Genomic DNA, 26,597 nt, shown 5'->3' with positions numbered 1-26,597 from the left:
GAGCCTCGTGGCGCAGAGCTCCACTATTTATTCTATGAACTCAGGCGCGCTGACGTCACCGGGAGGTGGACCGTACCATCGCGCCTATCGAGAGGGAGTGGGGGGAGTGTGTGTGTGGGGGTGTGTGGGGGGGGTGTACAGTCTATTAACTATAGGGGAGTTGCATACAGACTGGTTTTCAGCGGCCATGTGCTGTCAAAATGTTGCTCAATCTACAGTTGGGACTGAGGCTGCTGGTGTCAGACAAGCAGGGCCGGCCCAAGCCTCCATGGGGCCCTAAGCAAAATCTTTATTTTGGTGCCCTCTATTACTGCCAATAATACTATTTCATTTTTCTAATCTGTCATCATGAATCATCATATCCTTTATGGTTTTTATTCTGAAATGGCACCAAATTTAGCTAAAAGTGTAGCCTGCGGTTGATTTACATTTAGTATTTAAATTGATATAGCACTGGGATACTGAATGTCACCTAGGTAGGTCGACTAAAAGTAACAAAATAAACCAACAGACAATGCATTTACTGTAAACACATCATCTGCTTTTTAAAATTTTTGGTTTTGAATATACAGCAACAGAAAAGTGCAACAACAATTTGAAATGCAACAATAATGAACGTTTTTTGTAATTACGCAGAGTCTCTCTAAGGATCGACAAAAGTTACGCACTACTATTTGGGGGCCCCCCAATAGGCACGGGGCCCCAAGCAGGTGCTTAGTTTGCTTATGCCTTGGGCCGGCTCTGCAGACAAGGTGTGATGATAATGCTGTGTGGTGATGTAATACGCGGCCCAAGGAAAGTGATTGCACCTTGACCTGTGTGTGTGCAGTGATTTCGCACCTTGCTGCGCTACCAGTGTCATAGCTGGTCTAGACCAGTTTATCATACAGCCGACCTCAGATTAAAATTATCGAGGAGGGCCCTTGATGTGCAGAACACACATAACAGCAATGAAACTGTAAGCACGATAAGAGGTAGTAGTAGTAGTAGTAGTAATTTATTTGTCTCCATAGGGAAATTGAGTTGCAGCAGATCACACTGGGATTGTTGCTGTCTGATATGTTTTTTTTACTATGTATCAATTCATGTCCTATTTGTAGTCAGTTTAAAAGTAGGTACATTTTCCAGGGTTGTAAATACAAACTTATCTTTATGTGATGTTTTGGGCCTATGTGTACCAGGCAACTAATAAGTGTTTCCATGAAACCATTATTAGTCCAATAAACCAACACAGGTATGATTATTCTGATAAACTTTATTAATTTTGGCTATCATGAAAGCACCAGAACATATGCTTCCCCTGTGAAACAACCAGATAAACCAGGTAATACGTTTGGAACGATGTGAAATCTGGACAGTGGAGAAAAGGGCAGAGGCTGGGGATGTTATATCTCAGTGTAATCTGATTATAGTTTACTCAAAAAGCTCCAATCCTTCTCTCTTGCTTCAGGCCCTGTAGTGTAATATAATCAGAGGCTTTGATTGTGAACATGTTGTACCTTCCCTGGCTGCAGATGGATTTAATTAATGTCTCTGTAAGGGCTGATTTAAGCTCTAACTTTTTTTAAATCTTAGGGACAACATGTTTGAAAGTAAAAAGTTTACTTCTGTATTGCTAATTTCAGTTGACTCAGCCATTTTTTGGCTATATGACTGATGGAGATTTTGAAATTTCACGATGACAAAGTTTTTGACTATCAAAACAGCTGATAGGCGTGTATGCATTTTGTGATTGTTATCCGGTATCCAGGGTTAATCAAACATTCACTCTAAAAAAAAAAACATTTTCATGGTGACACAGCATTTATGAGGGTGTGGAGCACACACAGACACACAGTGGTGTTTCAATCAAAGCCCAGAGTTACATCATGATGCACAGAGGCTGATGTTCAGTCTGGTGGACCAGTGGGGAGATATAAGACAATAGTTCACTGTGGTCTAACTGAAGCTAAATCACTTTGTAGGTTAGATAATAATGGTTGTTGGGTAATTTTCACAGTATTATCAATCCTCCTTGCGTGCACACACACACACACACACACACACACACACACACACACACACACACGTCTCAGATCACCAGAGGTCATACACTTAAGGTCAAAAATCAAAGGTTACCTTCAGCACACACACACATGCTGTTATTTATCTTGTACTGGTGGACTACTCTTTTGCAGTTTTGATGGAAAGCAGAAAAATAAATACAATGCCAGGGCCATTCAGACTGCAGCATCATTTATAATGCTGTCATGCATCGTTTTATTCAATCATCTGCCTTTTTTTTTTTAATGATTGCTTCGTTGCTGTTCTTATGATTTGTAGTGTCACTAAGCCAAGCAACTCAATCCCTGACCAGTGTTGCATCAGAATGGTAGCCTACAGTCAGCATGAATTTGCGTGGTGGACATTTTCTTTTCAGAGGGCAAAAGCATGATGCAAGATGCACCTGCTGTTGCCTTCTACAGGATGTGTTGTGTTTGTCACCCACATTATTTCAGACAGACTAAAAATAGCAATTGACTTTCACTCTAAACAATAGAAAACCACTGCAATATACTGGCTGTTTATCTCAAGATAAATGGTGGACTAGAGGTCACCTCTAATTCTGGTAAACATTGTTATCGTTCCTCTGATTAGCCTTATTGTGATTCGCTGAGGAAAGTATTACATGCATTTATTTGTGCAAAGTTTGAACAGCTCGTATGACACTAAGGGCATCGCCTATATTTTATTTGCAAACACATTACATTCTCAGTTACTGTTTATGTTCCTATATCTATATTTGATTCCATCCATAACACACTTTATTGATTGACAGCTCATATTTATGCTTACTTAAAACTATTTTTAAAAAATTATTTTAAAATTTGCCCCAAGGAAAATTAAATAATACTGCAATTCAATATTTTTGACAACAATGACAATGTGTATGAAGAGACTCAAGAAACAGATGGACCACAATTTGAAGGGGAGTTTATTTTGCTGTTGCACTAGTTTTGGAGTTAGAGAACAAAGCAAGCATCCCTTAAATAAATAAATCACCTCACTGATCAGATGATTTCAGAGATTAATCATCCTCATATGCCAATAATCAATATTTCACATCTTGCTTGCTTTATTTTATATTGGTTTCATTCACAGTTATACAAACACTTGTAGACTGAACAATCTACACTTCAGACATGAAAAGCAACATTTGATCTGATTTACTAAACTGGCAACTGGAGAAATCAGACTCTCTCTTCATAGTCCTAAATACAAAAAGAAAAATAATTATCAATATTTTTGTGATATCTGTTTGATTCCATTGAAATAATGCTCCCTCACTGGCCAGCAGAATTCAGGTTCATTTGACAGTTAAATAAGAAAATAAATACATAATTTAAGTAAAATAATCTTTATGGCATAGATTGTCTTCTATTTTATATTTTCTACCATACTTCATATTTGTCCTTTACACACAAATTCCTCTATTTTAGCCACATAATTACAAAACAATAACATTCTGTAGACAGAGCTTTTTTTTCATAAACATTTCACAATAGATAATCACTGGTCAGGACTGTAGCACTGATCATACTTATCTAAATTACCTAAAGCAAGACAAGGTTCATACAATCTTAATCTTTTTTTTAAACATGTTATTCTTGACAAAGGTCCAGTAGATTTTCCATTTCAAAATTCAGAAAATACATGAATGCACCATGAAATGATTTAAACAATATCAGATTTATGCAAGCATAACTATCCTGCATTTTTTTCACCTAACATTGACACTTAAGTTAAAATTTTATTCTGTCTATCTTACCATGTTGGTTTAACAATTTTCACAGCCACAATTATAACAAAGAGGAGTCAAAAACAGCACTTAACAGCACAAAAATCACAGTCCCGGAATGTACAGTATGTCCAGCAGCAAACCATGCAAACACAGTCACACCCCTTTCACTGCCATAGATACACACGCACACACACACACACACACACACATACCACACACACTTCCACAATCCAAAACGCACACTTCCATAAAAGCACATACACACAAAACTGATTACAGACATACACACTGAGGTTACAGCCACAACACTGTTCTATCCTAACGGCCCACAGGTACCAAGGGTCTAAGACGGTGCAACAGAGGTCACACAGTAACAATGCAACACAACTATTGTGACCATTGTTATTGTCAGCTAATCACCACGATCTGTGAGGGCGGATCTGAGCAAGAGAAAACAAAAACACAAATGAATGGAGAAGTTGAACTCATAAAAAACTAAAGTACAAGGACCATTTCATGTACAATAGTGGAACCTGTAAGCTTTGTATTATACGATTTGCAGTATGATACAAAGCCCTGTAGTAGCACAGTATATTGTAGAGTTCCTGCTCACATCTTGTCAGAGGTATCCAGATTGAAAGTCAAGTCTATGCTTATTAAAAGTGGAATTGAAACAAGTGCGTAACTTGTGTGTTCCAGATAAATGACTGTAGTTTACTGAGACTGACCTGCACATGGCCTCATAAAGGTCTCTGTTGGGCCAAATATTGCTGTAGTTACCACTGTAGTTGGGGCAGCACAGTTAGTGGCCAACAATTAATCAAATGGTTGTGGCGAGACAGCTATGCTGTGTCAGCTGACAGTGAACCTCCCACGCCCATCACATCCCACTACACTGATTTGGCGGTCTATTTAAAGGCCTTTACACTCACATTCGCTCTCTACACTGACATGTGCTGTGCTGCGACCATGGCAGAGAGCCAAGTCTCCTGAACCCCAGTCTCCACCTATGTTGGCTCGGCTCTGTTGTTCTACACCCCAGAGGGACTTCCTATTGGTGGATCATTTAAAGTGTTCCCTGCAAGTTATAACATGCTGAATTTCCAAAGCAGGGAATACACACAAGAGTGGTTCCTTATCACAGATACAAACTGGATGGTTATGTTCATCTGTAGATTTACAGAAACTAATAATTTGAGTGATTGTTGACAGAGCTGGTGATGCTTTCATAGGATTTTTTGAAATAAAAATCATTTTTCACTTTGTCTCCATGGTCCTTTTGGTCTGAGCAGGTTTGTTTCATAAAAGACACATGTTCAACAACAAAAGCAAATAATGACTGAGCAATATCTGTGTCAAGTATGTCACGCTCTGTCATTTTCTTTAGGTCGTCTATAACCTGCTGACAAGACTGCAACCTAAGAAGACCTTCAAACCAATGCAGGAATAACCGGAAGATGGCTCTAAAAAGTATTACGTAACCACTTCACAGTACATGACCATAAATCCTTGAGTATTTCCTAAAGTAAAAGTGACAGCTCCCTGTACTGTCCACACCTGAGAACGGACAAAGATAGAAGAAACACAAGACAGAGTGAAAGGTTGACAAATAAAAAATATACAATGTGCACAGCTTAATAAAACAACTCAAGGCAAAGCGAGCCTCCCAGATGAGCCAGATGGCTGTTCCTGAAAAGGATGACGCCATCCTGTACAAACTGTACATGGTAACTACAGAAACAGTGTAGTGGATGTATCAAATAAAAGACACAACAGTTGGTGATGAGACCTGTGACAAACAGCAGGACTTGGTAGTGCATCACACTCCTGAATCCTCTGAGTTTTTGTCCTTCTCCCCAGGAGCAGACGTCGGGCTGCTGCTGCCCTCTGCTGGGCGTCCTGCGGACTCACTCACGGCAGGTGTGGCAGTGCTGGACGGAGAACCATCAGGGACGTTGCGCTCTTTCACTTTGGGCGGTGCAGGGCTGCAAGAGCGGCTGCGGCTGTGGCTGTGGCTGTGGCTGCCGCTGCGATGCTTGCGGTGCTTGCTCTTCCGTGGGCTGGGACTGCGAGACCTCGTCTTCATGAGGACGACGGTGCTGTCATCTTCGGAGCTAAAGTCAGAGCTGTCTGAAGAGCTGATATCGAGGCCTGAAGTGGGAAGCTGGATCTGAGGATGGACAATAGAGGGGATAAGAGTGGGAGGGAGAGGATACAAATATGAAGAAAGAGCAGCAAAATGTCAGAGGTGGGAGTGAAAAAGGTTTAAGGAAGCAGATGCACTGTCATCCTCTGAGAGACAATGTATTTGATTGTTTTAACCTCAAGAAAGCAGTGCCAGAGTTATCATTACCTGGAATGGCTCTGTTACACCCACAATGGTGCTCATGTTGTTGCTATAGTAACCCAAGATAAAGTCCCCTGAGCCTTTGGGCAATTCCTCCTCAGTAAATGTTACCTGGAAAACAGTTAGACATTAATTGCATGTGAAAGAAAAGGCGAGCTCTTCGGAGGATTCAGCACGCATCCAGATTACCTGATGCTCCTGTCGGTGAAAATCAGCCTCCTCTTGCTTTGCCCACACATAACCCACATAGTCCTTGTGGTGCTTGAATCCCACCTACGGAGGCAGCAGCACAATCACAAACTCTTGACGTCTTGATTGGAAATTACAAGACACAGAATTATTCATTGCGTGACACCTCATGGGCTGCTGAGCAGAGAGCTTTACCTTGTACAGACCGATCCAGTCCCAGGAGCTGCGTGCGTAGTTGGGGGCCAGTTTGAATTTTGCTATGGCATCGGCAATGCTGTTCCACTCATCCTCCACTATGAGTGTGACCAGGGGGACATCCACCTTGTACGGGAACTGGGAAGACAATTTACCACAAACATTTACTCAGTGCAAAAATACTTACAGGCCAAATTTCAATATTACGTTTATATTATACTTATATAAGTTCTTTTTTTATGACATCTATGAGATTGCACGCTGGTGTGCCTCACCTGCAGAGTGAAGATGGAGCAGACTGGTTTGTGGTCACTGACTGTGTATTCCATGTGACTTCTGTAGCAGTGCTGAGTCACTTTGGTCCCGCTGGTCAGCCCTGACATGGAGCCACGTTTCCCTGCACCCTGTGTGGCACCGGCAGGTGCAGTGGCTCTCAGGCGCCACAGAATTCGATCAGTCCAAGCTGGTTTGCGCTTCTTTCCGCTGGGATGGGGAGACAACCATAGAGATGGAGCAAGTGAAAGAAATTCCCTGAATACCACTTCATTTAAAAACATAGAAGGAAAAAGGAGAGGCACTTTCGTGCGCCTCCAAGCAATAGCAAACCTTTCAGAGAGAAGAGTAAAGTTCACTCTGAGCAGGGTAATGAGATATATGGTAAATGGCTCCGTAACAGCACCACGGGCAAAACACCAACCTTGTGTCGTATGTATTTGTTCCAACATCAAACTTGTAGGTAGGAGAAAATTTCAGTGGTCCCTCTTGGAATCCCTCCAACACTGTCTCACTGTCTTTGGCCATGTTCAGCTGTCACAAGGACAATTAGCAGACATCATGTATTGAAGATTTCTGTTTGCACATTTCTTGCAGCTCTTGCAAAAGGGTTATTTTGCCCCCTAGTGGACACACCCACACAGTGCATGGTCCAGCAGATGAGAGGGGCATTTTATCGTGTAACTCCCGACTTCCTGACCTGATTATGAAAATGAAATGACAAGTCACCAACTAGCATTCTGACCTGACTTATGTTAAAATTTCAGAGTGAACACCTTATTGGAAAACAAGTCTGGATGATATAGATGATGGACACACTGTTGCTTTCTGAAGAATTAAAAACTAAATTTAGAAGAAAAAAATTCAACCCAGTCAGTTTCCGTGAATGCAGATAAGGTTAACGATATTAGGCAAACATTTTTTTTACCTGATCCTTTTCCCACAGCATGGGATACTTGTTGTTATCAATGGCTGATTTCACCACTTGCATATCCAGGTCATCAATGCGGAAATTGAGATCCCCAAACCAAAACACCACACTGTACAAAAAGGAGTAAATTCATGAATTCACCCATTTAAGTAGGTCAGTACTTTTTCCACAGACACGGTACATTATACATGTCACTGTGTGTGTGCGTGTTAGTTCTGTCTTACTCGTGGTCAAGAACCCCGGTGGCAGCCTGGCCCTCGAACTGCTGCTGCTGCAGGATGCTCTCAAAGTCCTCCATGCGCTGTTCTGAGTTTTCCATGTGAGCCGGCAGGTGGCAGTTTAGGAAGCAGATGGTGTGACCGAACACTGACATGCGGGCGCTTACACCACCTTTGTTCCCCTGTAATATTATGAAAGAGAAATGCACATACAGCCAGGAGGAAGGAAACGGTATTGGTTTAAGTCTCCTCGACATCTTCCCCCAAAGAAAATTTTAATGAATGAAAGAAAGAATTAATAAAATATATATTTAGTGATGTGAGGTGACTAAAGACAGCATGTCATTTTTTTCCTGTATTGAGTGGTGCCAATGTCTCTGCCGCAGAGAGACAGGAAGTTTACTCATTAAGGACCGTTGTCAATATTTAATGATGACAGTGAAGTGCACAGTGGGGGAACAGGATGAGTCTGTGGATTTCCTCCCACTTTTCTTGCAACTGCTCTGACCCACTAAAAAACAAATGATGCTTCAGTGCAAAATTTTGTAGCATGTGTGTGTATCTGAGTTCCTACAGGGTAATACCTGTAGGAATCACTTCCTACATTTTGACCTGTTTTAAAGAAAGCAAGCACTTATCAACAAAATAAATTAAGATCCTATGTTGTATACCCCTGTACTGGTGTTTTATAGTTTTGTCTCATTTGCAGTTAGAGCACAAAAAATTGTAGATTATGAAAGTCCCTCCACTATGCAGTTTGCCCCTGGTTCGTTTTTGTTATGCTTGACTTTTCCAGCATTAATAACCGCTGGCTGTGAGACACCAGCGCCTATCTTTTTCAAATAAAACTGGGTGGATGGCATTTGAATAACAGGGCTTGATAATAAAGTCAGTATGCAGCTGCACCAGACTTTCAAGTATCTGTTAGGCCATTTGCATTCAGTTAAACATAAAGTATGCTGAGCAGACGTCACACCCACAACATCCTTCATCGTGTCTGGATGAAGCAGAGGAGCTGTGCTGTTTACAGACCAGGCATTACAAATGTGAGGAGACTAATAGTGAAGAGTGGTGCTTTTATAACAGTGTTGATCACAGAATGGTGTCAGTGGCCGTCTCACCCAGTAACCCCCCAGGCCAGTGCGAGTAGTCTCAGTCTGGACTCCACGGAGGAAGGGCAGATGGAAGTACTTGGCAAAGACCAATAGTAACAATCCTTGCATCCGCTGAGAGGTCACCTGAGGGACAGACAGGTGAGGGGAAACAGACAAGAGGAGCAAAGAGGCCAGACAATGAAAAACAAGACAAGGATAATATGAATAGGTAACATTTGAGTAATGAGGAAGTGATTTAAATACATAAAAAAGCACTAAAACTTAAGTGAACAAATTCTGTCATTTGAGTCCAGTTCTGCTGTTCGTTCATGCCTGCTGCTCTGCTTCACTTTCTCTTCCCTTCCCTTTGCATTCTCCATCTTTCCACTCGCTAACATTTTCATTTCGCCCTGTGGCCCAACTCTCCCGCTAGTTTACATGAAGCTCTGCACATTAAAGAGGCCACAGCCTGTGGTCTACCCTCGCAGCGGAAACAAACCACTTTGTGGAGGGAAGCGCAGCGTACACGCTCGGACCTTTCCATCCTTTTAAGCCGTCCACCATCACTTCAGCCACTTGCTACTTGTTATGCTCGAAAATGCCGATTTTGACAACTGGTATAAAACACTGTTAAGGCATTTTTGCACTACGCAAGAGAGAATGCATGCATTTGTTGTGAGGAAAAAGATGAGGCATTTCTGTGCTATGCCGGGCCCTTCACCAGATATTTATGCTCATTCTCCCCCTCTCCCTTTCTCCAGTTGTTCACACATCCCAACCCCCCACCGCAGGCCGAAGAAGCACGATCACACCCTGCCTGAAATGCCCTGTGGGCAGTAATGGAGGCACACATCTCCACGTGACATAAGACCCTCACGCTTGTATACTAACTGGGTATTTGAACGACTTCGTTGCGTAATAGTTTCTACTGAACCGTAAAGTGGACTGACTTTATTTGTGGTGCGTGTGTGTGGACATAGACAATGTGTGTGTCCGTGCGCACTTGTGTGAAGTATGAGAGAATGTACCTTTGCCTGTGTGTACTGTGGTTGAAAAGCATTTCTTATCAACCTCAGCGAACACTGGAAGAGCTCCTGAAGGCTGCCAAGCTACATTTTAGGCTAGAAGAAGAAAAGACATTCAAGCTCAAGACAAGTGCGTGTGTGACTGTGTGTGTGTGTGTGTGTGTGTGTGTGTCTGTATGTGCAGCGTGTATTTTTGACCTTGTAGCACACACAACTGAGGTAATGAGCTGTGAGTAACAAGTGTGATGTTTGCAAGGCAGCCTGTGAATTTGGAAGAAGATTAGTGCTAAAATAAAGCCTCATTTATTCCAGTCTCTAATACCGACAGCCACAGAAACACGAACATCTGGTTCAACTGTTAAGCACGTGTCTTAAATTAAATACTGTGACTCCTGTTATTCCTTTACCTGATATGATGTGACCTAACCATCAGTCATGATACAAAAATATTCCATTTCACAGCCCAGCAATGCATGGTTAGCTGCATCATAGCGTTATATCCAAGTCAAACAAAAAGTTGTAATAACAATGCATTCAGTCAAGTGTGCAAAGCTGCAATTAGAGGTTAGGGCCAGAAAAACTGCCATTGCTTGTGCAAGGCTAAAGTGTAGCTTACTCAAACAGAAATAAGGGCCACAATCAGCAAGTGCTCAGTGAATGGCCAGAGAAAGTGTCTTGTCGGCTATGTGCTTCTGCAGTGAAGGGCTGCTTTGAGAAAGCGTTGTTGTGTTTGCAGCAGTTCAAGTACCTAAAGTGAGTCTTAGTGAGCAGAGTAGAACAGATGGGGTGTCTTTTTTACTCTGTGTATATCCACCATCTCATTACTACTGACACCAGTGTGTATCTCCTTCTACCTAAGAGCTACAAAAAATCAAACTCCAACTAGCACATACCCCAACCCGCTCACACAAAAAGGTCACATCGACAAGATTTTAACTAGAAATTACTGCCTAGTGGCTGGATGCCGCTCAACATAGGCCTGGACAAGATGTATGTTAAGTTGTGTCATCATTAGCATATGAATGTGCATGTTGTGGTCATACTGTAGATGTAGACGTGTTTTCTGAGGTCCCAGTGACCGTGACGTTGGACCTCTGACCACTTAACACCAATCATTTCATCCTTGTCCAAATTGTGTTTGTGCCAGATGAAATTCCCTCAAGTATTCACCATACACCACATTTCAAAAATGTTAGGTCACCATGACCTTGAACTTTGACCTTTGCCTACCAGAACCATCAGTCAATTCATCTTTGAGTCCAAGTAACTATTTGTGCCAGAGCTGAAGGAACTCCCTCACAACAATGATGAGATATCACATTCAAGAGGCCAGAAACATGTGTTTTGTGGGGGCAGTACAACCAAAAGGTAAAACAGTTCATTCTGGAGGCTGAATACTTGTTAATATTAAATCTGAAAATATTCCCTCAAGGTGTTAGTGAGACACTGCATTCACAAGGATGGAGCCAACAACCCAGTTGGACAACCTGAAAGCACAACAAGGTTTCAACTAACGTAGCAGACCACGAGATGGCTGGAGGACAGCATCAGTCTCACTGTCAGAGTCCCATCAACACTGACAACAACATGATCCAAAAATAAAACAGCACCCTGGGAGACATTTGTCTAGCTCTCTCAGCTCGACAGCTGATTCACGCTCTCTGGCTCACCATGCCAACAGAGGCAAGTACTGTTCCAGACGGAGCCAGATGAACACCAACCACTTTACGCGCTCTTACAAACATAAAAAATGAGAAGTACCAATAGCACAGTTCTTTAGGAAACAAACAGTTTTGGATGGCGCATATTTGACTTGGATATAGATTACATCCCATTCAATACATACATTGCATTAGTGTTGTACCTTTCCGCACTGGATAAGTTCAAGTATTATAAAATAAAAGGACAGACAAAAATGGGTAGGTATGCAGGTGTGAAGGCTCACAGAGGGAGACAAAGAGTTAGTGTGAGCTTGACTTTGCATTACAAACTTGGCAGACAGGCAGAAGACACTGTAGCAGATATGCTGACATTATACGGCAGTTATAAATTATCACCCCCTCCGTTACTTAGGGAACTACATGAGCTGAAGCAGCCGCAGCAGGAAGCAGAGCTCTCATCAGTGTTTGTGTAACGCATGAGTCTTAAGCTGTTTTGCATTTCACTAAGAGATTGTGCATATGTGTTTATAATAAAAAGCCATTACTGACCAGCACATAACCAAAGGGGCTGAGTCTCTCCATGCAGACTTCGCTCCACTGGTCTGTGAAGAGGACATCTTTCAGCCTTTTGTTAATCATAGAGTTCACTTCCTGCAGCCTTGAAGAAAAATGACACACAACAAGGCACAAGGGTCAACAGTAGGCCGAGATGTGAGAAGGACTGATGAGAGCAAGCTTGTAATGTAATGGTGGATTAATAAATGGAAGATAACTGTTGCCTTAGGAACAGAGACATTCAAATCTGGGCCTGGCTGCTCATTGGTGATACTGTGGATGTGGGACAAGTTTATATAAATGAACACTTCAGAGTTTATGTGAGAGAAACTGGGTGACTTCTGCTCTGCAAAACACTCACCCGATAATGTACATGTCTGTGTTTCCATCACCCACATTCAGGCCCAGCAAGGAGGTGATGTCATCGGGTGGCTGGGCCGAACCCACGTTCCAAGTGATGACGTGCACCCTGTTGGGAAAAAGGAGTTAGATAATATCCCTCAAAAACACTTATCTCCTACACACCTCAGTGTCACTAAATACAAACAGCAGAAACCTTGCATTAATAACACCATGTGTCATAACTCCCCTGAGGTCACAATGGCTAACACCTTTCCCAATACAATGTGTGAGGTCTAAACAAATAATTACCCACAATCCTAAAATTTAGACAATGGACAATGTTAAGGTTCGTCCCTTTCCTGCTCGTTATAAATGGGAGACAACGCGTTCAACTCACATGAACAAAAACAAAAACTGGGTGCTGAATTTCTAGGTATGAGGTATAAAGCTTGTTTGTTAACCATCGCTCTTCCATTTTATTATCTGTTTTGTTTTATTGTTACCCTTGGTAACCAGGTAACCTCGTGTTTAATGTCACAGCGCTATGAACTTTGGGTAATTCCCTCAGGCAAACTCTGCAGAAATACGGTCTTACAGTAAGTGAGCATGAAGGGCTGAAAATGTCAGCGAGAGAGGCCTTCATGTCCACGGTGGTTTCACAGTGGGACCTACGCTCACTGACTTTCTGTGGAATTGGGCCTCTTTGTGTTTGACCCTCCACATGAACACGCAAACAGAGATTGGAAATGAGCCTGAAACTTCCCCTCTTAATTTAGCAGGGAGTGATCCTCCCATGGAGTCAGCCATTTTTAACATCAGACTTGTTACAGTGACCTTGAACCAGCTCGCTATGCTAGGCACTATCGCTGTTCAACCGCCACTTGACTGAAATTCCTACTAACCCTGTACCCATATAAGGTACAGCTTCATCTGCTACGATTACAGAAGCCTGATTTAGATGTGGGAGTTTTCGTCTTCAGTAAAGTGACCAACAGCCCTTTTTATTACTTGTCTGTGTGTTTTCTGTGCCAGGGCCATGACTTTGAAAAGGGTTCTTTATTATTCTGTTAAAATATTGCATTTTGCCTACATTTTCATCACTTTTTTTTCCTCCATCATTTTTTGAATATTTTATTAAACTTTAGTAACATGTTGCTGAGGAGACATTCCTATAATATTCTGGCCCAGAATTGTGTTGAAGGTCACTGACTCATCAGTGTGTCAGTCTTCACTGATTGAGCAACATAAACTGCTCCAGCTTCACTTAAATGTTCAATGATTCACAACCTGCAGAACCAGGATGTGGTCAGAGACACACCCACAGCAAAGACGGAGAAAAACACCAAAATGGACATTACGCTACAAAAATAAATGTAATCGCTTCTCACTTATAATTTATGAGCAGTATAAAGACATTTAATAAATAATTCATAACATGCTATAGTGTAATTGTATAGAACTGTGAGAACTATTAAAGCACAGTGTTTATCAATAGTTTCAATGTCTCCTATGAAGACACATTTATATTATTCCAACTGCGTTTTACAATACAACATTTATCAATTGATTTATACAGCAGGTCCTCCTTAAAGGCCTCTACAGGAAGAGTTATATTTGTTAACAATTAGACTATTAAACAATTGTATTTGCTACATTATGGTCTGCTATCTACCATTCATTAATTGTCTGCATATTGTGTATAGATTTGTAAGTACAAAGACCTACGATAAAATGTGAAGAGATAAATGATCTGTCGCACAGGAACAAAAAACTGTGTTGAATAACTATGATTGCAATATATAGCAAAGGTTACCATTTCAAGGTTATCATTTAGCTGCATGTTTTTAATAATCATTCAGCCGCGTAGCCCTGTGATGAATATAAATAAAGGCTATGTGTGCTAAGGCTAGTCCTTTTTTTTGCTGTCTGGGAATGAGACGCCCCGTGCAGACATGCTGAGACAAGAACAACACACACAGAGCGACACATCAGGACACTTGCCTGAAGTCTTCCACAGTCTGGGCCTGAGTGTCAGCTGTGCCTGCTACAGAGAGGGCTCTCTGAGCATGGGGGTTCAGGTGAGGAGGCACAGGCCTACTGGCTGGTGGGTGGGGGACCGAGGCGGCTCTGACAGGGGCGTGTCCCGGGCCTTTAGGACGAGCCTTGACACTGGGTCCGGTGCGATCCCCAAAGTTTTTGATGGCTTCAGGGCCAGAGGTTTTCGGACGGCTCGCTGCAGTGCCATCAGTAGTGCTCTCCTCCTGGTTAGACACTCCAGTGGGTTCAGCTGTGGGCTCAGCTTTAGGTTCGGAGATGTCAACGGAGCCCTCTACTCTGGCGCTTCTCTGGGGCCGCCGAGGCCTGGAAGGAGCTGGAGGCTGCCCGGGAGTGGGATCTGTGGCCGGAGCCGCTGTAGTTAATGCTGGAGCTGGAGGTGTTGCTGAAGCTTCTGCTGCTCCATTTGGGTTGTCCTCTTGAGCCTGACTTTGGCTCTGGTTATCTTGGTCCATTTCTTAATATTTCTGCAAGAAAGAAAACAATTGTTGGAATGTTTAAAATTATGAAATGTGTGAAATTATGTTTTCATTTTAGGAATTAAACACACACTCACATCCAAAACAGCTTACATGTCTAACCCTGAACATTTCTGTGAAGCATCAAAATTATATGGAGGGATTCATATAAGGACCAGGGGGCTAAAGCACAGTCTCAGTGGTCACACACTGATGATGCAACAAATTCAAACATTTAAAATACTCAATTAAAGGAATTAATGAAAATTAGAGATGTACCGATCCGATACCTGGATCGGGTATATCGGCTCCGATACTGACTAATTAGCTGGAGTTACAGTGATCTAGTGTTATTTATTTATTTTTGCTGCTTTGTTATTTGTTAATAAATAATATTAAGTACATTTATATCTGTGTTAATTTGTTACCTTTTTTACCAAGGCTAAATGTTTATGTAAAGCTTGATGCCTTCACTCACATGGCAAGGTATACGGTTCATTCATTCAACAGTAGTACCGGATCGGCCGATACACTCAGCCCAGGTATTGGTGGATTGGATCGGTGCATCTCTTGAAAATGAACACATTTGAGAGGGAGCCAAGACACAGGAAGGATTTCTACCACTGCATCACTGGGAAACAAAACATGCAGCCAACAAGTCAATTCAGCTGATGAATGTGTGGCTGTCATGAGACCCTATTGACCCAGCAGGAACGCTGAGTCATTCAAGCTACCACCACAACCCGACATGTTGTGTTCAATTACCTGCCTTCTCATCGCTCTGGAAACAGATGATTACAGCTGCACATACTGACAGGAGGAGACATTTTAAAGAGCACGCTACATAAAAATAACTGCTGCAGCAGAGCAGGAATATTCTCCTCTGCAGTCCTAAACTCCTACAGCTGCTGGAGATGAGGGGAGATTTGGAGGGGAAAGAAACAAACAAACAAAGGCCTGGACACCGTTTATCATCTCCTCTACTTCTGCCTAAGCCGCCTGCTAGTCCTCCAATAACCAAGGAGATGCACAGTCAGTTCGTATCAGCTCAGAGCACCTGCCACACAGCGACACGACGAACCGCTGCACAGTCCACAACAGCAAAAGTCAATAGCACAGAATAAACAACAACACAGAGAGGCAGCTGCAGAGAGGTCGGACAGACACGGAGAGCAGCAGAGGAGGAAGACCAGGGGAAAGGAAGAACACAAGCCACCTGATTCAAATAACAACCCATTTAATTCATGTCTGAACAAATGTCCACTCATTAAAAAAATATACTAGCGTAATTATTAAGAAGACCCCTTAGCCATTTACATAAAACATAAAATACGTAAAACCACCATATTTACTTGATGGCTCCTGCACATAATGGACGTATTTTTTCTTTCCCCCCCCCCCCCCCCATGACCTTGAATAAACAGAGGCCATGACATTCGTGCAGAGAGGAGAGCTGCCTCCACATGTGCCCAGAAACATGGTGGTCATTCAGTCCACCAATAACCTGGTGCCTGGCTGGGGATAATGCATTCCTATGGTCCATGTATGGCATTAACTGTGTAAGTGTGTGGGGAAGAGGGTGGGGGGGGGGGGCGTCAGTCGGGGGCGATTGGGCACACGTGGGAGTGGGTGGGTGCAAAACGAGCCGAGGGAAGCAAGGAGGAGAACGGAGCGAGACAGCCCATTCAGTGACAACACTGTGTCTCTTTGCAGAATGTCTCCAAATTGATCCTCTCACACTTCCCTCTGGCACTGTCTATTTTTCCAAGCTCTAATCCCCCTACTCTCTCTCTCTTATCGTCCCATTTCTCTAATCCTTCCTCTCTCCACATCTTCTCCAGACTCTGTTCTTCCATCTTACCCACCTTCACTGCACAGGCATTGAATCTCTCAGCCCTGTGGTTTAGTTTTTTTTTTCCATCCTACCTTTTTCCTTTCACATCAAGCTGACCTAAAATCGTTCCTCTCCATTCTTCTCTTATTCCTCCTGCTCTCTGAGGTGACACTTGTGCTCCTCCAGCGACATGCTCTGTATTGTTTCCTTCAGCCAACCACCTCACAGTCACTATCAATGACGTCAACGTGCCACAGTCTCAGCGGCCACCGTCATAGCAGCCGGACATTGTTCATAATCTGTGGTAATGTGCTGCCTCTGAGCTCAGGAACAGGGGAGAAACTGATGATATGTGACTATGTGCATGAGACTGTCTTTGGTCCACATATGAGAGACTGCAAAACCATAGCTGGGAACGAGGAGGTACAGCATGTACGACTTTACGATGCTGATATGGACAATGATTAGGTGGAAGCAGCTCGTGTTGACACTTCTAGGTTTCCATATTCTCTGGCAGGTCATAATCTAAATACAGTGCAGTTAATCTTTCTGACATATAAGCAAAGAGTTGAATATTTGCCTCTCGGGGAACAGTCATGACAGACTTCCTATTCCACTCACGTTCACAGAGGAGAGAGTGGGGTGATTTGATAATAACAAATGTGTCATGGTGTTTACATGCTCCCTCCTGAGGGGGTGAGAGCTGAGAGAGAGCCAGGAAGGATGTGGTGTAACCCCAACAACAGGCGGGAGTCAGCCCTCTTGGCTCCTCTGATAGAAATATTTGACAACACAGCTTGACAGAGTCAGTCAAAGGGTCAGAAGTTATAATTCATCTCCTTTTTAGGGGATAACATGGAGGTCATCAAGGAAGGATAATAAGGATGTTGTCATGGTCGCACTAAATGATCTTTCATTTTAAATCCCGCTCTGTGTTGACAGTGTGATTCAAGATTTGAGGTTGATCACCTCTTCAGTGTTTGATGTTGAAATTTCAGCCGAGCGGTGTGTTGGTGTTCAGGTCCTCTAGGGCCATATGCCCCTGTGACAGGGATACTAATGATGACCCGGACCGAAATGACACCGGCAGCTGCTGCTGCTGCTGCTGCTGCCACAGCTGTAAATGGCTCTTCCAGGTCCTAGTGCCACCGAATACTCCTCCCCTGTGTCCAGAGAGCTTCATCTTTCTGGCCAGGCCACAGCCAAGGCTGCAGGATGTTAAAATGATTTAACTTGGTCACTGAAGACGCGCGCTGACAACCTACAGCAGAATGCATGCGCTGCAAAATGATGCCGTATGTTACAATTTTAGATTCGGTCAATTAGCAAATTATAGAAATCAGCCAGATAGAAACATTTACTCATTGCTCACTGTTTGAGAGGCTCTCTGCAAAACAGATGCAAAAGCGGCATCTGGTTTACCAAATAATTGGCATGCATACATTGCACAATGACATGTAATTAGGGATAAACATTTCCATTCAGCCCAAGATAATCTGTCTGTGAAGAAGGCTGACCATGAAATCAAATTCAAAAACTCATTAATGGTGATGAAAATAAACTCTCTGTGCATGTGAGATACGTCTGATGCATGGTTACTATTGACCGACAAAAATCTAAATCATACATCAGACATCAGTTAATCAGTCACATGTTCCTTCCTGCCCAGTTACTGGTTTTCAAGAGAGTGAGAAATACACATGCCATATTCCACAGACCTGCAAAAGCTGTTTCGGCAGTTTCAACTGAGAAAACCTGTTAGGGAAGTCATAATCAGTGCATTTCAACTAAAAGTTAAATGCGTCCATTTTTCTGAATCTAATGTAAATGCTACCTTGTGCATAGATTGCATTGCATTGCATTGCTTCAAATGACATTACACTGTTGCATGAGAAAGTAGAAAATGTAACTGCACTTTGCAGTACTGAGCAGTGTACTGTTAGGACTGTTATGTTACACCTTGTTAATAGATAGCAAATATATGGCACAAGTTCAGCTCTGTTTATTTGAATATGCAAACATATCCTGTAACCAAGACAAGGCTCTTGACGGCACAGGTGCTTTGATATCTGATATGCACAGTAGAGACAAGAATACAAGTTCTACATTATACACTGTCAGGGCAGTGGACACTAGTATTTAGTCCATGGTATATATGGTATATATATACACACACACACACACACACATACATACATACGCACTGTGACAGTAACGACTGATGTCTCTGCAGAAAGAGGACAGCAGCAGACACAGTATATGGCCTAATTACACCGTAGCTTTGAGGACAATTTTTCTGGCGGAAAAGGAGGATGAAGGTCATTTTAATTCAGTGTTTTGCCATCAGATATTATCTCAGACATAAGGGTGCCAGAGTGTACATGGCTGTGTGTATGCGTGTGTGTGTGTGTGTGCGTGTGTGTGTGTGTGTGTGTGTCAGAGATGAGGGAGGAAAATATCAGTCTGTGTATAAAGATTTTTAATGTGTGACCACATGATCATAGGTCACCAGCATGATTTTTCTGACATTGAAAAAGGTGAGAAAATGTTTATTATTGATTACCACGGTTTAAGGTTACAAATATAATGTAGGCTAACACACACAGCTATGACCACTGTATCAGTATCCCTTCTCATGTAGACACGTCCACGGTCTGGGGATCAGCTTTCAGGGATCATGTCTTTGAAGCTGTTCTCCGGATGAAGAAAAGTAAACAACAATATTTCCTGTCGCCTATAATTGGCGTGATTAAAAGCCGTCACTCCCTCTGCTGATTAATAGACAAACAACTAACACATGATCAATGGATAGGACTCAGACATAACGCATGCGTGTAGACGGTTAATTATCACCTTTACCTGTTGTGGCTGCCGGTGCGGGTCTATGGGTTGAGCAGCGGACGGGTCTTGAACGGACCCTTCCCTTCCTGCGGAGGTAAAGGTCGCTCAGTGCGGAGCCTCGGCGGAAGATGCGAGAAGAGTCGCCCTCTCTGTGAAACGTCAACTACAAACACACTGAACTTTCCTTCCCAGTCGCCTCCCAGATGAAACCATCGGCATCCCAGCGCCTTCCTCACTCGCTCACTCCCTCCCTCCCTCCCTCCTGTCCTTCCTTTCCTTTCCTTTCCTTTCCTCTCCCTCCCTCCCTTCCCTTCCCTCCTACCTCGGCGGAGATGACAGAGAGGAGGAGGAGCAGGTGGGTTTGAGAGCTTCGGCTGGCGACAGATTTGCTACATCTCTCTCAGAAACACTAAATGCCTCCTCCTGCCTTTAAAGACACAGGGCTGCAGCGGCAGCTCCCACTCACACGCGTGTGTCCCGTCCCGCGCCTCCTCCCGTCGTCGTGCCCTTCAAATTAAACAAAAACGTCCGACAGCGCTTCCGCGAACGAGCAGCCACAGTCTGTCAGCGGTGGTTGGTCTGATGAGTCCGAGAGCTGCGGCAGGTAGACACGACACGTCCGGCAATTAGCTACTCGCTCAAACACGACTTCCGGTTGCGAGCTGGAGGGGTAATACTCCCGGTTACACGCTTTTACACGACGTTAACTCGTGCCGTTACCACACTGTGAGTCTTTATTTGCGTTTTTTGCCAAAATACCAAATCAACAGTGTGGACGTAATGAGGCACTTCTGCTCTATGTAGTGCAGATCTATGGTCGAGCGCTACTGCCGCCTGGTGGTTAGTATGGCAAAGTGTGCAGCATAATTTGAAGCAGTGAGGGATTAGTGATTTTACCTTCCAATTAAGTAGAATAATCTGTTCGTTTTTTGTAAAATAATAATATGCAGCATCTATTTATCAGAAATAAACTCAACAGACAATTAGACATTAGGTCCAGGCTCCAGGTAAATGGGACCAGTGGTCTGACCTCACCAGGCACTGGACCGAGGGTGACTGCTATTTTTTTTATTTATTTGAAAGCAGTTTAAAAAACACAAGGTGAGCACAAAGACAAGCAAAAATGACTCAAAATAAAGTCAAAACAACCACAAATAGATACAGGCTAAAACAACCAAAAAAAGACACTGATTTGAATAGATGAATGAGATGGACCATTATTAGATTTGCCAAAAACTGACTTGTCAGGTGATTTGATTTATCTTAAGTTGTAGTTACACAGAAATAGAAAGATGGATGCATCTCAACTTCTGTAGGCCTACTGTTCAGTAGGAGGAGTAGGCCTCCTCTTCAAAATCAGCCTACTATTATTTCTACATATCTTTACTTTTACTATGTGTAATATAGTGTTTTATTTAGCCAATGTGTATTGAGCATTTTTAAAATTAAATTTACATTTAGTCTGCCTGAAATCCATGGTGCCTTGGTGCAGCTAAAGGAAGAAATCTCAGACAGAGCCTTTTTTTCAAGACAAAACAAACATGCAACAGATGTCCGTGGGGGCAGTTTCCCTCATTTCCCACTGTCCAAATAATCAGTAAAATACTAGCTTTAAATCCAATTTTTTTCTGATGACACTCAAGAGAATATCAAGATCAGGAATCTGTAGGCCTACATTACTGTAACAAGGAAGTGAATGTATATTTAGTCACTACACCATAACAGAGGGATCCCATGAGGTTTTCCTCTCTCCAGAATCACGATTCACCCCAAAATAAAACTGCAGGGATAGATTCATGCGTGCAGAACAGGTTCCAGAAATGTGAGTGTGAAAATGTTGTGACAGTCGGAGGAACAATGTCACCAGATCCTAGTAGTCAGATGAACAGAGCTTCTACATGTCATGGTTTTAAAACCCCAGCAGCACTGAAGACAGGATCTGTGCACAAAAGAATCAGTCTCTGTTCACTACGTCTCCCACAGAGTTGGACTGGAAACCTTTTAATCATCCTTAGAGGCTACTACACCTCCACACTGAGACAAAACCATGAGATGTAATGTTGCCCTGGTAACACCTGGGTTAGTCTCCATGACCTCTTAAATGCCTGTGGCCTTTATGAAATTAATGACTCAAAACACACTATCCTAGCGTGTGTGTGTGTGTGTACAGTAAATGTAGGGAACAAGACAGTGGCCTGACGCTACTGGTGGTGGACGGAGGTGAATTAAATAGTGTAGGCTACTGCAGGATGTGATTAACACTTACTGCACATACCGACTACGTGTGTACTGTACCCAGCTCATCCAGTATTTTACAGTGAACACTGACTGTAACCATCCATATCTTATTGTTTATGTTATGGTCTTCATAATAAGGCATTTCCAGCGCTGCATTATAATAAAAAGTACATGTAGGCCTATAGGTCTATATTCTAGCATGGATAAGCAGTGTTGTATGGGTTTGTCCTCCACTTCCATTCTGAATCACATGGACAACAACTGAGGTTTTGTCCAGTATATAGGTCAGTGTTCATGTATCATAACCTGTTCCCATGGTACTTTATTCCTTGCTGCTCCATTCAGTGTGTCCTCCTGTTCTTTTGCAACTCAAAACTGTTTCAGATCCAATGTTCTTTCAACTGCTTTTTTTCCCTATGAATTTAGTATTTCATAGAGCTTGTGCTGAAACAGGAATCCAGTTGTGTTTAATGTGCTGATGTTATTAGAAATAGAAAAGACAATGTAATATGATCGTGAATAAGCTAAACTGAGGAATTTCCAAGCCTATAAGGTTTGCAATGCAAACATTACTTTGATTAAAGGTCCTCATTTTAATAATAAAAAAAATAAAATAAAAATGTATCATATTAGATTCATTTTCTGTCATTCATCTTTGAAGTTTTGTAGGAACAAGTGTGTCAGTGAACTTAAAATGAATTTAGGCTACTAAATCCTCCATAGCTTCATGTCAACTGATTATAATGTTTGTATGATTATTTTATTACAACAACAGATCTCTGTTTCTAAATATAACCTCGGTTTTATGTTTTTATTAATCAGTCTCTTTCCTTCTAACATTTACGAGAATTAAACATAGATAGTAATGAAACCTGCGGGATTAACTGTATCTTGATGGGGATCTCTCTGATAACCAATGAGCGCCCTCTCCGCCTCTTTCTCTCTCTCTCCTGTGAGAGAAATATTTGACGTGGCATGTCCGGACGTGACATAGCTGCACATCATCTCCCCTCCTCCCCCTCCTCCTCTTCCCTCTCTCAGTTACCTTCAAGCATCTGCAGGTAGTCTATCGGTCCCGCAGCAGAGCGAACGAGTCCCGGTCCCTGATCCGATCCGAGGGGGCAGAAATCATGTGGCTGGTCCTGTTGGCCGGTTTCCTTCACTGCGCCTCGGCCTACGATGTAGACCTGAACAAACTGGAGGGGCTGGCGAGAGCGAGGGTGGAGGTACGTTACGGCTTCCTCATACCACGCTTCATACATGACACGGGGCTGAAATATATTTACAGTATGACTATTTATGGATCAGAGATCAGTTTAAAGTATGTGAATGGATGCGCTTTCCCCCCACCACCACTGATCTCCGTGTTGGGCGCATGCGTGAGTGATTCCCCCTGGAGAGAGGTGTTGTAAACTGAATGCCTCTCCATTTGTTCATGCTACAAAACCAAGGACACTACCTATGTAAACTGGATTTCTTCTCCATTATAGCAATAACCATGAAAACAAGTAAACTACTGTGTAAGACAGAGGCTTCTAGTGGTTTTAAAGCAGAGAGGGATCTGTTACCAGAGGTCACAGAGTCCTGCACAAAAGTTTCTGAAACTCTACCCTTCTTTTTGTAAGAAACCATGCAGTCTCTCCCCCAGGGTGTCACCCAATCACCAACTTGCCAGCAGCAGTACTGAAGAAAAGCAAATTATCTGATGCTATTGTTGTGATGTTAGTCATACTGGCTACTGTATAGGCCTACCAAAGTCTCACATTTCTGCAAAAATGGGTTAGGCGTCCTTCCCAGAGGTCTACTTAATTCTGTGCTGTGTGCAGGAGCTGCAGCACTTCAGTGATAGGATAATGAAAAACACTTGCTAAAGGTGGTTTTGAACAAAGAACTCAACCCAAACTGTAACAAAGGAGCGACTATGACGGAAAACAGAAATGCACATTTCAGCAGCCATAATATGTCAATGAAATTATCTTATATAATCTTTTATTATACTGCTGGTAACAATTCCCTCCATCTTGTGTTCTGTGTCTCCTCAGACCTGTGGTGGATGACAGCTGAACAGGCTCAGAGAGGTAAGTCAGCCTCTCTTATGTAATCAACAGGAACAGAACGGACGACACACACTGAAAGCCGGCGTCAGAGGCAGATCGAAGTATAATCCCTGCCCTAAAAGTGTTTGCTGTCTGAGAGACATTTTAGGATTTTCACATAATCCCTGACAGATCTGTCACTGAAACCAGCCCTGTCCCTCTCTGTCCGCAGGTCAAAGCCTTTGTGGTCCAGGATATTCCTCTTTAGTATCCTTTTATTTGAGTATATCGCTGTTACTCTTAAAAATGTCTGCTTAAAAAACATGCCAACAACAAAACAAAACATGGCATTTTCTCTAGGTGTCACTTCTTGACTCTCACTTCCTCAGCCACAACCTGGTGATGAAGCACATTCCTGGGGCCGACCCTGAGCTTGTCCTCCTGAACCACTATTATGTAGAGCTGGATGTAAGTCCCAATTTTTAATATTTGTGTGCATACTTAGTCTTGGTGTTGCTATATATACAGGTTTAGCTTTTTCTGAAGAATTGGCCCATGCAAAATGGATATCATCAGTCATACATTGTTGTCTAGTCTAAGTTCAACACATGGGGGCTTTGTGCATGATTAATTGTTGAATTGGTGCAATTGAAAACTGGATTAATCCATGCTTTTGCTCACCTTGGTGCAGTAGACTATCAATTTACCCATTTACCATCACCTCTTTAAAGGGGTTTTTCAAAGGATGGTTGCAAACAACAGCCTATGCATCTACTCAGCTGATATGTAGCAACACGAGCATTAATATGAGGTTTTAATATACACTCACCGTCATTTTGCTCATTTTTTTTTCTTAACTACTTCCTGAGGGAAATATCTTTAGCTGGTTCAGAGCTGAGGGGAACTGTAAAGCAAGGTTTTAATTATTTGGGGGACTCATCACAATAAGCAACCTCTCTCCATACAGTCATTTGACTCATCATCTTTAGTTATAGTTATTTCCTTTCATAATTAAAGCATGCCATTTTAACCCCATCAGTGTTCACCTGTCATATTTGAATGTGCTGTATATTGGACAGAAAAGTAAATTTACATCCTGTAACCTGTGTGCTTCCTCCACAGCGGATCGGTCTGTCTGACATGACCCGCTCTGAGATTAACGATCTGTTGGAGAAACTGGGTTTCTACAAGAAGGCTGAGCCTGAGGACGAGGTGCCAGAAGAGTTTCGCTTCTCTCCTGCCAAAGACAGCCCGTTTAAAGACGACCCGTCTTACAATCCCTCCACTTCTTCGCTCGCCACAGAGAGCGCGTCCTCAGAGTCCAATGCAGAAGTCAAGCACACTGACCTATAACCTTAATAGCTATCAGAAAAGTAGGAATATAACAGTACCACTCTCCCCCATCGCTGCTCCACGACCAGCTGGTTATTGGAGTTGATGACACGAATGTTTGTCATTTCAGAACCAGACCAGCAGGTCGTGGATCAGTCCTTGGGAAGGACAAAATCTTAGCATCAGCCAAAGACCTTTTTAAAGGTCCACAGTCTGAATTTGCACATGTTGTTCTACTTTGTGGTTTCTTTTCTACTCTCCACACAAAGACTGGAAGTGTGTTTATGTTTTGTCTTTTGGGTCAGCTGTCGTCAGGACCTACGCCCCTCTTGAGTTCTCTTGTGAGTCTTGTTTCCAACCTACTGTGAAACAGAATGAAGCCCCAGGCTGAAAATCGTCCGACCGGCCTGTGGTTGATGCAGTGTGCTCTGGTGGGCTGGACTCATTCACACAAAAGGATTCAAGTGGAAGCGTAGTAAAATAAGAAAATAATAATTAAAAAAAAGAAAAAAAAGTCATTTTTTGGCTCCTGTTGTGATCAATGTTTATGTTCTCTTGGAATAAGTGGGTGCAGTTTCATGAGAGGATTAACAGCATTACAAAACAAACACATTTCATTTCTCAAATTGGTTTAATGTTAATTCACATTTAACTGCGGTGCACAGAAACATGAAATTATAACGTGTTTGAGCTCTTATATACAGCAGTCACTGCTTGGTGGAAGGTATTTGTTTTTCAGTTTGTCAGCAGTGGAATAATTATCAAATAATTTCTCTAAATCTAAGCAAACAGAGCTGGAAGAAATAAGTTTCACCAAAATCAGCCCCGTCACCAAATTTTAGACATCTTCTCAGAGGAACCTTAAGTTACAACAGAACAGAAATCTTCATTCCAAAAAAATTTTCTTTAGTGCCACGTTGTACAATATACAATCGGCAGTTGTGTTGAGTCATAATTACTTAGGTTTAAACTCAAACCCAGTTTTCATCAGGCTTATTAAGCTTACTAACCCAATTCAGTTCCGCCAAACATCGTTGTAGCTTGAGCTTAATGATTTACTTTAAACAAAACTTTTTTTAAAGTATAATACACACACTAAGAAAATAAAAAAAGATATATATATATAAAAAAAATCCATCCAAGCATAAATAAGGAGCCCTCTAAAAGCTGTGTGTGAGTGTGTTTGGCTGGG

General features: G+C 42.4%; 2 protein-coding genes across 2 annotated transcripts; one reads left to right on the top strand and one right to left on the bottom strand.

Moving 5' to 3' along the window:
• Positions 1 to 2,957: 2,957 nt before the first annotated feature.
• Positions 2,958 to 20,385, bottom strand: inpp5jb (inositol polyphosphate-5-phosphatase Jb). Its single transcript, XM_085786736.1, has 13 exons — positions 19,818 to 20,385; positions 14,613 to 15,133; positions 12,631 to 12,738; positions 12,264 to 12,372; positions 9,056 to 9,172; positions 7,941 to 8,116; positions 7,714 to 7,825; positions 7,210 to 7,319; positions 6,788 to 6,995; positions 6,513 to 6,650; positions 6,318 to 6,401; positions 6,135 to 6,239; positions 2,958 to 5,951 (listed from the first exon to the last, which is right to left on the bottom strand). The coding sequence occupies exons 2-13, from the start codon at positions 15,119 to 15,121 to the stop codon at positions 5,601 to 5,603; spliced, it is 2,127 nt and encodes a 708-aa protein (XP_085642862.1). The 5' UTR covers positions 15,122 to 15,133; positions 19,818 to 20,385; the 3' UTR covers positions 2,958 to 5,600.
• Positions 20,386 to 23,003: 2,618 nt separating this feature from the next.
• On the top strand, positions 23,004 to 25,897 carry selenom (selenoprotein M). The gene is made up of 5 exons (XM_085786735.1): positions 23,004 to 23,263; positions 24,080 to 24,115; positions 24,306 to 24,340; positions 24,463 to 24,541; positions 25,196 to 25,897. The coding sequence occupies exons 1-5, from the start codon at positions 23,168 to 23,170 to the stop codon at positions 25,424 to 25,426; spliced, it is 477 nt and encodes a 158-aa protein (XP_085642861.1). The 5' UTR covers positions 23,004 to 23,167; the 3' UTR covers positions 25,427 to 25,897.
• The last annotated feature ends 700 nt before the right edge of the window (positions 25,898 to 26,597 follow it).

This window comes from Trachurus japonicus, chromosome 9, assembly GCF_045865225.1.
Source record: "Trachurus japonicus isolate A0001 chromosome 9, Traja_1.0".
Taxonomy (NCBI): domain Eukaryota; kingdom Metazoa; phylum Chordata; class Actinopteri; order Carangiformes; family Carangidae; genus Trachurus; species Trachurus japonicus.
This window is presented reverse-complemented; position numbering and strand designations above follow the sequence as displayed.